The sequence below is a fragment of the Numida meleagris genome, chromosome 13, assembly GCF_002078875.1.
Source record: "Numida meleagris isolate 19003 breed g44 Domestic line chromosome 13, NumMel1.0, whole genome shotgun sequence".
NCBI lineage: Eukaryota > Metazoa > Chordata > Aves > Galliformes > Numididae > Numida > Numida meleagris.
This window is the reverse complement of record NC_034421.1, coordinates 13,856,807-13,867,665: the sequence shown is the minus strand read 5'-3', so window position 1 is coordinate 13,867,665 and position 10,859 is coordinate 13,856,807. Positions and strand designations below refer to the sequence as shown.

General features: G+C 53.7%; 1 protein-coding gene across 2 annotated transcripts; it reads left to right on the top strand.

Annotated features, from left to right (window-relative positions):
* NAGPA (N-acetylglucosamine-1-phosphodiester alpha-N-acetylglucosaminidase) lies at window positions 16–10,859 on the top strand. 2 transcript variants are annotated; one of them, XM_021411393.1, is made up of 12 exons: window positions 16–122; window positions 251–736; window positions 4,051–4,190; window positions 4,708–4,816; window positions 5,148–5,276; window positions 6,055–6,263; window positions 6,546–6,593; window positions 7,063–7,191; window positions 8,361–8,492; window positions 8,688–8,748; window positions 9,234–9,481; window positions 10,180–10,859. In XM_021411393.1, the coding sequence occupies exons 1-11, from the start codon at window positions 16–18 to the stop codon at window positions 9,454–9,456; spliced, it is 1,773 nt and encodes a 590-aa protein (XP_021267068.1). In that variant the 3' UTR covers window positions 9,457–9,481; window positions 10,180–10,859. The 2 variants fall into 2 exon arrangements, with proteins under 2 accessions (XP_021267068.1, XP_021267067.1); XM_021411392.1 differs by having other exon boundaries at window positions 9,234–10,859.

Sequence of the window (10,859 nt, the reverse complement as noted above, 5' to 3'; positions counted from 1 at the left end):
CGTGCGCCCGCCAAGATGGCGGCCTCCGTGTCGGCGGGGGCCGCTGGCCGGCGGCGGTGGGCGCTGGCGGTGGCGGCGGCGCTGGCGGCGCTGGGCTGGCTGCAGGCGGCGCGCGGCGCCGGGTGAGTGGCTCCTCTCGGGCCCGGCCTCCCTCGGTCGGGGTCTCGCCGGTGGAAGGGGGAAGCGGAGGCCTCCCTCGCTGCGGCCCGGGGATGAGAGCGCTCCGTGACGCCGCGGTGCTGTCTTACAGGGCCGCCTCCGGCCAGCGGCTGCTGCAGCCCTACCCGCCCGGGCGGCACGGGCCGCGGCACGGCCACCGCCACGTCAGGGCCTGCCAGCCCGTCCGGCACGGCAACGTGACGCACGAGGCCTGGCCCGGCGACAACAGCACGGGACTGCCCGCGGCCACCACCCGGACCTTCGTTTCCTACGTCGCCTCGGCCGAAGAGCAGCGCCGGGCGGTGTACGGCCACTTCACCTTCGTGAGGAACCCGCTGAGAACCTTCTCGGTGCTGGAGCCCGGCGGTGCCGGGGGCTGCGGGGCGCAGCGCAGGGTCCCCGTGGAGGAGACGGCGCGGCTGGGCCGGTGCCTGGTGGCCCAGAACGGCGGTTACTTCGACATGAGCAGCGGGGAGTGCTTGGGGAACGTGGTGAGCGACGGCAGGCTGGTGCGCAACGCCCGCGGCCTGCAGAACGCCCAGTTCGGCATCCGCAGGGATGGCACCATGGTGTTTGGGTAAGGACGGGGGGGTTTGCAGGGCTCTCCCCGCAGGCTGCTGGGGGTCAGGCAGGCGGACAGCGTTGCTCAGGCATAGCCGCCTTGTTGCCTGAAGGTGGATGCGTTACCTGCTGTGCAGTAAGCCGGTCTCGCACACAGAGATGGGATGTGCATTTATAGAGTCACTAAGGTTTGAAAAGATCTCTGAGATCGTGAAGTCCAACCCCAAGCCATCCCACCATGCCCACTAACCACGTCCCTCAGTGCCACATCTCCGCAGTTCTTGAGCACCTTCAGAGACGGTGATCCCACCACTTCCCTGGGCAGTCTGTGCCAACACCTCACCTTCTGAATTTTTCCTGATATCCAACCTGGACCTCCCCTGGCATAACTTGAGGCTGTTCACTCTCATCCTCTTGCTGTTAGCTGGGAGCAGAGGCTGACCCCAGCCTTGCCACAGCCGCCTTTCTGGAGTTGTAGAGAGTGATAAGGTCTTCCCTGAGCCTCCTCTTCTCCAGACTGAGTAACAGAATCATAGAATCACCAAAGCTGGAAAAGATCTCCAAAGTCATCCAGTCCAACCACCCATCTACCACCAGATTTCCCCCCTAAACCATGTCTGTTCCTCAGTACAACAGCTAAACATTTCTTGAACACCTCTCAGGGACAGTGACTCAACCACCTCCCTGGGCAGCCCGTTCCAGTGCCTGACCTCTTTTTCAGAGAATAAATTTTTCCTAATAACCAACCTGAACCTCCCCCCGTGCAGCTTGAGGCCATTACCTCTCATCCTATCACAAGTTACACAGGAGAAGAGGCTCACCACATCCTCTTTGAGGTAGTTGTAGAGAGCAGTTCCCACAAAGTTGCACAAGTTTGGGTGCTAGGTGGTGTCCCACAAAGCTAGCGCTGTAGGCAGCGGTGGTCTTAGAGCTGAAGAAGCCTCAGCAGTCCCCCTACAGCATCCCAGAAAGTCTCCCTAGAAAGTCTGGCAGCCTCCCACTGTCAATCACCTCTGGTGCTGCTGTGGGTCACGCTTAGCTGGCACTTGGTTTCACAGGAATCCCAGCTCCTTGCCTGCTGCAGGGAACTGACCTTACTCTGTAGGCACACATCTGGGGGTGCAGGAAGAGCTCCCTCCTACTGCCAGAGCTGAGAGCCTTCCAGCTTTCATCATCACAGGGTTTGCCACCCCACTGAGCAGATTCTGGGTGCTGCCTGTGGGTGCTGTAGGGTTGAGGCTCCTCTTTCTGCAGGTTATTACCTGCCCATCTCATTCTCATCATCCCAGCTGCTGATGTCCTCCCGTAGCTCCTTGTCCCAACAGCAAAGCTTTTCAACCAGGACACATCAGGAGACCATTTCCCTTGGCCCCAGCTTCAGAGAGAGGCACCAGTTATCACTGCAGCCTGAGACTGGAGCATTGCATTGTCCCTCTGCAGCTCAGACTGTGCCTGGATGTCTGCTGTACCCGGGGTACTTGGTGCAGGAGGCTGCACCCTGTGGTGTCACCGTGTCTCACTGCATAGTTTCCAGCTGCTCTCTGCACAAGCTGCAGCATCTGCTGGCTCCTGAGAGCTGCGGTCTCTGCCTGGCAGTTATATAGGTCTCTTCTGGCACCAGCTGAAAGGGTGTGTGACTCCCTAATTAGGAGGAAAAAGCTCAGAGCTCCCTTTGATCACAAAGAGCTGACAGAAGGGCTTTAGCACTTGCTAGAAGTACAGCCCCTGGCAGCTGTCCTTTCTCAGGAGCAGCAGTTACCCTAAAGGTCCTAGAAGAGTTCCTGGGGGTCCTCTGATGGCTCCCAGAAGATTGAGAAGCAGTCTGGAAACTGATTTGCAAGCCCCTGCTTCTGTTGGCTGCATTCACTCCTCCGCTGGCCTACTCCCACATGCCCTCAGACCCAGCAAGGTTTGCTACGGAGCCAGACAGCCTGTGCCAAGGCAGGGCTTCAGCACACAGCCACCTCCTGAGAGCCCCCAAACCCACAGCTGTAATTCACATGGCAGGGTTAGTGGCATTTCCACCTTAGTGAGGAGGCTTCTGCAGAGTCCTTACTCTCAGCTGTCCTTGCCTCCCTCCAGCTCTTGGCAGGATTTCCACTGTTAAAGGGAATCACAGCACTGAGTGAGCTGTCTGCTCAGCATCTTTGAGGTTTCCAAAGTACGGTGCTAGGAGCAGTTCTGATATAAGCAATTTGGACTGTCAGGGCAGTGGGGAAAGCAGTTCACACAGTGTGACAGTCAGTACGACAGCACACTGGGGCACACTGTTACCCCCAGCTAAGCCAGGACACTGCCTCTCCCACCAAGGCTGGGCTTTGCTCAAGCTTTGTCCATGCTCAGGGCGGTGTGCAATGTGATCAGTTTTCAGCTGTGGTCACTCTGGGTTTATTTCCCATGGTTACAGGGATTTCTTTCTGCATGTTCTCCATTCAGGTGTTTTCAGTTATGCTTTTCTACAAACGAGGATGCTTTGTTCAGCTACAATCACACACACTAAAAAATGAAAAGGTGACACATCCAGCTCCCACAGGACGTTGTCTGGAGCACGTAAAGCAATTGGCATTAAACCGAAAAACACTGGCAGATCTTACAGAGGGAGTACAGCTGTTCAGGTCCAACCTTTGCTGCTGTCTTCTGAGCGTTGCAGACACCAACTAGCAGCAGGTTTTTATGAACCAGCTGTTGCTCAGCGCCCTCATTTTGGAGAGAATATCCCTTGGGAAGCATCCCACCGTGGCACACCATGCCTAATCATGGAAATGGCAGCTGAACGGCCCTTCCTGCTGCCTGCCAGGGGAAGGTTTTGCTGTCTGGAAGAGGAGAGGCAGCTTTCCCAGATGGAGGGAGCAGGTAGCATCCCTCCGTGCAGCTGCAGGCAGACTGGTTGCTGTTGCTGAAAATCCCCTCAAAGGCTGTTTGGTGCCACTGCTCTGCAGAGTGGAAGCTGACAGATGCCGAGGTGTTAAAGATACTTCCCCAGATCCCAGAGTATTTGGCAATGGCTCTGCCCTCATGATCTGCCAGATGCTTTCTGCCCTTATCCTGGCTCAGGTCCACAGGCCACATTGTTGGCAGGAGTTGTTTCGTGCATAGTGGCCTGGGACGGTCGTTAACAGTGGCTTTGTATATAACAGCTGAGAAGAGGGTCCACGCTGGGTGCTGAAGGGGTGCTTTGCACCACTTGGCCTCTGGTTTTGGATGTAGCTAGCATTCATTCAGCTGCCTCCTGCCCTTCTCCCTGCCTCTAGAGCCTGCTGGCAGCAGAAGAGGCTTTTACATGACACTGCTGTGCCTATGGATAACCCCTCCTGCTCTCTTTTTTCCTAGTTACCTGTCTGAGGAGGATGTCTTGGATCAAGCAAACCCCTTTGTGCAGCTTGTGAGTGGGGTGGTTTGGCTCCTGAGAGATGGAGAAGTGTACATCAATCAGAGTCAAATTGCAGAGTGTGATGAAACTCAAACCACAGGTAAGTATTGTAAAGCTTCACCCTGGGTAAGACTGTGCTTGTAACGAGGCTGTTGGAAGGCGAGGGGAAGTTGTCATCTAGTTGCTACTCACTTAAGAGGTCCAGATTTCTTCTGTGCTGCTTTACCTTAAGTCTGCAGCAAGTGCAGTACTGGAAATAGGCTGTCTGCAGGGTGAGGCTGTGCTCAACTGCTCAGAGTTGGAGAGAATTTACTAAGAACTGTACAAGTGGTAGCATGGTGGCTGTTAATGCTTGTCTGGAGGAAAAAGCAGATGGTACCTCCTGTAGGAGTTTAAAACTGAGGGCTTCTGAATCCCCTTCCTTTGTCCAGTGCCAGATAGAAACTTGACAGGAGTGCTTCTGGAAATGTGATTCCTAGGTATCTTGGATGGGGCTCTGTTCTCACAGTGTCTCAGTTTAGTGAGCTCCTTGCTGGGAGCTGTTTTGCAGGCAGTTGTGTCTAAACAGCCGGTTCTGTCACCCAGCTGCTGTGTGAATTATTTCCTCTCCTGCACAGGAACCTTTGAGAAGTTCATCAACGTGATATCAGCCAGGACTGCAGTCGGACATGACAGTCAGGGGCAGCTGGTCTTGGTTCATGTGGATGGACAGACGGAATCTAGAGGGTAAGGCCAAGGTTGTGGTAACTCCCCAGGGCAGGTGCAAGTCTGGTCTTTACATTCTGTCACCAGAGCTGGAGGGACTCTGCAACTTCCAGTAATGAGTTATAAGGCAGAGATGTGCAGAGCTCAGGAGCTCAGCTGAAGGCACTGCTTGGCAGTTTGTGGTTCTAGAGAGGCAGAGCCACAGGATGCTATGGCAGCCTTCAGACAGCGGGTCAGTGAATCTGGGATGGGAGAGCTGCTCCCCTTCTGCTGAGGAGAGCGACCAAGCTTCGAGCACAGCAGCCTCATTCAGTAGCGTGAATGATCAGTGAAGAACCGTTGGCTTTTGCAGGATCAACCTCTGGGAAATGGCCGAGTTTCTGAAACAGCAGGGAATCATCAATGCAATCAACCTGGATGGTGGAGGGTCGGCAACCCTGGTCCTGAACGGGACCCTCGCGAGCTACCCGTCGGAGCACTGGTAGGTGCTGCTGCACGGGTCACTGCACAGCTCCCATTAGTGTGCAGAGCTCAGTGCCACCCTGCTGGTCTGCAGGGGACTCTGCTGGGATTACTGAGAGTTCACAGTGTAGAGGCAAGCGTCAGGTTTTCAGAGAGAGTGACTCTGAAGTAATTTAGTGACTACCTGCTTTTTCCACTTAGTCATCTGGGACATGCGGCAAAGCTGCTTGGCTTGATGTGGGAATGGGGTGCGAAAGCAGCTCTTCCACTGGGAGGTTCAGAGCTGCACGTTCACCCAGATTAGCAGAGATCTGTGAACAGATTGTTGTTATGGAAGAGAACTTGGAGACCCTGTCCTGCCTCGTGTCAGGGCACCTAAAGCATAACGTATGTTAGATTTAGGTTCTGGCTGTTACTGATCGTAAACAAGAAATGATGGAAAGTTCTGTTTGTAGCCATTGGAAGTCAAGTGTTGCTATTACTGCAGTGATGTCACTTCATCAAAGCAAATACAATTCAAATAAAGGCACGTTGAACACCAAAGTTAGGAAAGCTAAGACTGCTTAAAGAGACATTGGCTTGCATGTTACCTTTAATCCTGTATTTGAAATGTCTCCTGTCCAGTAGGAGTTACTACTTAGTTAAAACACCGACTCAATTCTAATCTTATATTATTGACATTCTCCTTTGCCAGTGAGAATCAGGACGAGTATCTGTGGTTGTATCAACCTCTTTCACGTAGGGCTGGGAGCAGCAAAGTGCTCGCACGCCTCATGGGACCCATCTTCTGTCCCCAGCTCCTTTGACAACATGTGGCGCTGCCCTCGGAGCATCTCAACCATTGTGTGTGTGCACGAGCCTGCCTGCGAGCCTGCAGACTGCAGCGGCCACGGGGACTGCGTGCAGGGGCAGTGCCACTGTGCTGGGGACTTCTGGAGAGGCCCAGCTTGTGACACCTTGGACTGCGGCCCTTCCAACTGCAGCCTGCGTGGCACCTGCACCCCCTGTGAGTCCCTGCTGCGCAGAGCTCGGCGGGTAGGGCTGCTGCCAATAGCTGACCCCGAGTGAATCTCTCAAAATCGGCTCCGCGGGAGGTGTGGTGGGAACTGCCCTGTTTGGCAGCTGTGATGGGTGGGTATTGGTGCCTACACTGAGCGAGTTCAGGGCTCCTCTTCCCTGGGTTCCCTGGCAGCCTGATCTCAAGGTTCCTCATTTCGAGTTCCTGCTATTTCTAAGCCTGTGTTGTTGTTGTTGTTGTTGTTGTTAATGCCCGTTTGTTTTTACGCAGCTGGATGCCTGTGCGATGCTGGCTGGGTTGGCAGCAACTGCAGCGAAGGTAATGCTGGTTTCTGCTCCACTCTGATTTTTCATAGACAACAAGGGGATTGTCTGAACCGCTTTGCTGTGGGCTGGCTGCCTGCAGTGGTGGGGAGTTTCCTCTAAGAGCCTTTTCCAAGAGGGAGCAGCTAAGGGGGAGGCTGCAGTGCGCTCTCCTTTGTCAGTGGGAGTTTAACCACGGCCTGAGAATTTACCACCGGGTCAGCATGAAGCATTTTAATTTAAGCCCTTTGCAAACCCCCCTTTTCCTGGCACCTGCTCCCTGGGTGAGACATGCTGCTCCCTGGGTGAGAAATGCTGCTCCCTGGGTGAGAAATGCTGCTCCTTGGTTGAGACCCAGACTCAGCTACTCTTTTCTGAGCAGCCATCAACATCCCAGGCCAGGGAATGCTCTGGGCTATAAGCATGGGGTGAGGCTGCTTATGTGTGTGATGAGGCCTGATGAGATTTCTGCTCACCTCCGGCAGCTTGTGCGAGCGGTACCTACGGGAATGCTTGCAGCCAGAAATGTCAGTGCCAGAACGGTGGCTCGTGTGACCCTGTGCATGGAACCTGCTCCTGTCCAGCCGGGTACTATGGCACCAGCTGTGAGCATGGTAAGGGCTGCTCTGGAAAACAGCCTGGGCTGGGGAGAGGCTTTCGTGTCTTATTTGAGCCACCTCACGTTGGAAAATCAAGCGTGAGGTCAGCTTCACAGCTGGAGCGTAGGCTGCTGGCTTCCAGCTTAAGGGCCTGCCTGTCCGACCTGAATTGACTAAAATGAAAAGGAGGGAGCAGAGAGGAAAAGGGAGTTCTCTTTATCATTAGAAAGCTATGGATCCCTGTTGAGGCTCCACCCAGAAAAGCTGTGTTGCTTTCCCAAAGCTCCTGAGCGTAGAACGTGAATACCTGAGTGCCCTTCCCTTGAAGGTGCCGTGGCAGGGCTCTGCCTGGAGCTCAGCCTTTAGGTGAGCCAAGTCAGCAGCTGCAAAGGCTCCCGAGGGCCCTTCTGGCTTCCAGCCTTAGAACTCCAGCTGTGTGCACGCAGCAGTAACAGAGCTGGCAGCTCGTTCATTTGTGTAACTGCAGCTTCCCTGAAGTACTCGAGGCTCCTGCGAACCTGACTGCACAGCCTGCTCTGCCCACAGGATAAGTTCATTACGGCGTGGGTGTGAACTTCTGCTGTGCACGGTTACTTCAGTGATGCTTTGTTCCCAGCCTAGGAACGCTCAGCCCAATCCCTATTTTACAAAATCTTCCTTGATGTAAACAAAATAAGGGCAGTTAACTTAACAGTGCACTGCTTTCAGGCTGCTGGAGAACGAAGGGGGAGGCAGACAGCTTTGTCAGGCTGCTGGAAACCTTGGGACTGGGAATCTGGTCATTGAGCACAGCTAAAGAGATCTGGATGCTTGTCCTCAAACACAAGCACCTCCTTCCCTTTAGGGATTGGCCATTGCACCACCCCTGCACCCCCAGCCTTTGCTTATAAGCCAAAGAGCAGGACAGTAGCTCAGAGGTGGCAGGGAGAAAAACGCACTGAAAGCAGCGATGCCAGAGACTGCCACGGGGCCAGAAGCAACCTGAGAATCTGAGCCACGTGCAAGGGTTGAGCCTCTCCTACCACTCTGAGCGCATCCCTCCCTCCTGGCACTGGTGCAGCTGACAAAACAGGCATGAGGGACAGGGGCTGAGGGCCAGGGGGAACTGCAGGGTGATAGACTGGATGAATTCAGAGCACGTGGAGGTTTGACAGTGGCTGACCTCTTTGTAATCTATTCCCTAGCGTGTCCCGTGGGCCGGTATGGGCCGAACTGCCAGCAACTCTGCGCATGCGAACACTCGTGTCCCTGCAACCCGGAGACAGGCAGCTGTAACATCACCTCTGAACCAGCCATACAGGACCAGCTCAACAAAGGTACTGCTGAGTGCAGGGGGGTGTGGGGTTTTTTTTTTGTTTTGTTTTTAAATATTTGGAAGAGCAGCTTTGGCACATAATGTTGTGTTTGCTTAGTTACAAGGCGTGGGTTTCAGTCACCTTCATTAAGCTTACCTCTGTTGCATGGAATTGTAACCTCTCACTTTCTTCCCTCTGTTCTTTTTTGTTTTCCAGCTTGGTGGTGTTTGGCTTCTGCAGATCAGGAAAAGAGCAATGAAAAATTCTCTCTGTCAGAGTAAGTGTGTAATATCAGTCAGACAAGTACACGGCACAGAGCAATGGGGGCAAACTGCTAAAACCCAGTTGTAAGACAAGTGCAGAGCTGAAGCCACCTTCAGTGACTGTTTATACACTGAGCCTAGCACTGCTCATAGCAGCTGCTTTTCCTCTTCCACTGATGTACTGTGTATCAAACAAAGGGACAGGGACAGACCCAACACCAGTGCACAGCTTCTGCACTATTAGTGAAGCTGCAGCCTCTCTGCAGGCACAGTTGGTCACTTGCTAGCTGAGTGTAAAGCAGAAAATACCCACTAGCTGTGGCTGCTATTGCAGCCTTTCAAAGGCTTTCACAGAGCCTCTTCTCACCTACCTGGGAGCAGAACCACAAGCCTGTGGGGACAGAAGGGATTACAAACCTCGAGAAAACATTAGCACGCTGAAACACGTGAGAGCAGGTCAGGAGATGTTGCTTACATGGATTTTTGTTTTGTCTGATAGAAGAACCTGGATCTCCGTGACCTCGGCCTTGGCTCTGCTTCTCGCCCTTAGTGCCGTGGGAAACGTGGGCCTTTTTCTCAAGGCCAGGTCAGGGGGGCACCACGGAGCTGGTGATTATCGCTATCACCCCCTGAGGGAACTGAACGGAGACGCCAGCCACGCCTCCACATCCGCCGCCTGCGAAGCAGAAGATGCTCAGGACCAAAGTCAGACACTCCTTTAGAGTCCCGGATGGGAAAAGAGAAGAGGTATTTTTCTCCGCACCTTGCACTGCCACTCAGCACTGACTGTTACAGAGAATCTTTAGACCTAGAGCCTAAAACTGCTGACAAACCCAAGAGCAGCAGCAAGATGTTTTAGTCCAGGAAGTCCCTTGCTTCTTGCCCAGTCCAGCTGAGAACACGGCTGGCTTCCCTCACCTCCCCACCTGCTCTGACTGGAGCAGATGAAAGCTGCCAGGAGAGGATGCAAGCCATGGGGCCCAGCTTCCACACACATGGGAGGGAGTTCCACAGCTGCAGCAGAAATGGAGCCATGGGTGTTTCAGAAGGGTCCTTTGTCACAGAGGGGTACAGTCGCTAAGTACGTTGAAGAGGTAAGGTAAACTGCATGCTGCCTCTTGCATAAAAGTAGGTGTAAGGAAGCTGGCTTAAGGATCATCTGCTGCGTGGTTGCGTGCACTTCCCTTGTAAGATCAGCCTTCAAACAAAAACTGGAATTGTTTCACAATGCTAAAACAGGCGCAGCACACAAACCACATCATTCTTCCTCCTGGCCACAGCAGTATGCTCCAAGGCTGACACACAGGGCTGGGGCTTTCTTGTGCCTTCTTTTCCCACCCCCCCCAAACCTGATGTTGACTGCAGGGCCAGTTTGCTTTCTTACTGAATCCTTAGTCCTCGGGCCGGTCGAACAGCTGCTTCATGAGCACTGTCTTTTCGGTTAGATTCTCACAGCGCAGCAACAGGAGAAGTCTCACTGGTGCACAAACCTCAGCCTCGTGTTCTCTCCTGCCTCCCACGAGCAGCGTGCTCTGCAAGGCTCAGCCAGAGGTACTGCAGCACGGAGCCCTCCCTGCTGGGGGTGATTGGAGGAGGCAGAGGGAGCTGGCCAAACCCCGCACTGGGCTCAATGCACCGCAGCCTGCTCTGCCTTCCCAGCACCAGGCTGCATTCCCTGAGCCTGCACAGCATCCCTGCAGCCCTTCTTGCTTCCTACCCTTCCCTCATTGGGGCAGCAGCCAGCAGGGAGCTGGGGCTATTTCAGGCAGCCCAACATCCTGAACGTCTCAGCTGGAAACTGGATGTTTGACTGGAACACATACGTGCACAGTGCGAAAGAAAAGCATCCCAGTTTGTTTCCGTGGGAGGAGGGACTAGCCTTTAATATGCGACTTTAATGCTGCAAAGGTTTGTTTGTTTTGTTTTTGTTTTTTTTTTAAGCCTGAAAATCTGAGCCTGAACATTTTTATGCACTCTGTTTTTAATCTCTTCAAGCAGAGGAAATGTAAACTTTTGTGCCACTGCTGGCATCCAATCGACTTGTAAACCCAAGATTCTATTTTTCTATTATTTACAGTGGCCATTTGAAACTTGAATAAAGTCAATTAGTAATAACTGCCTGAAA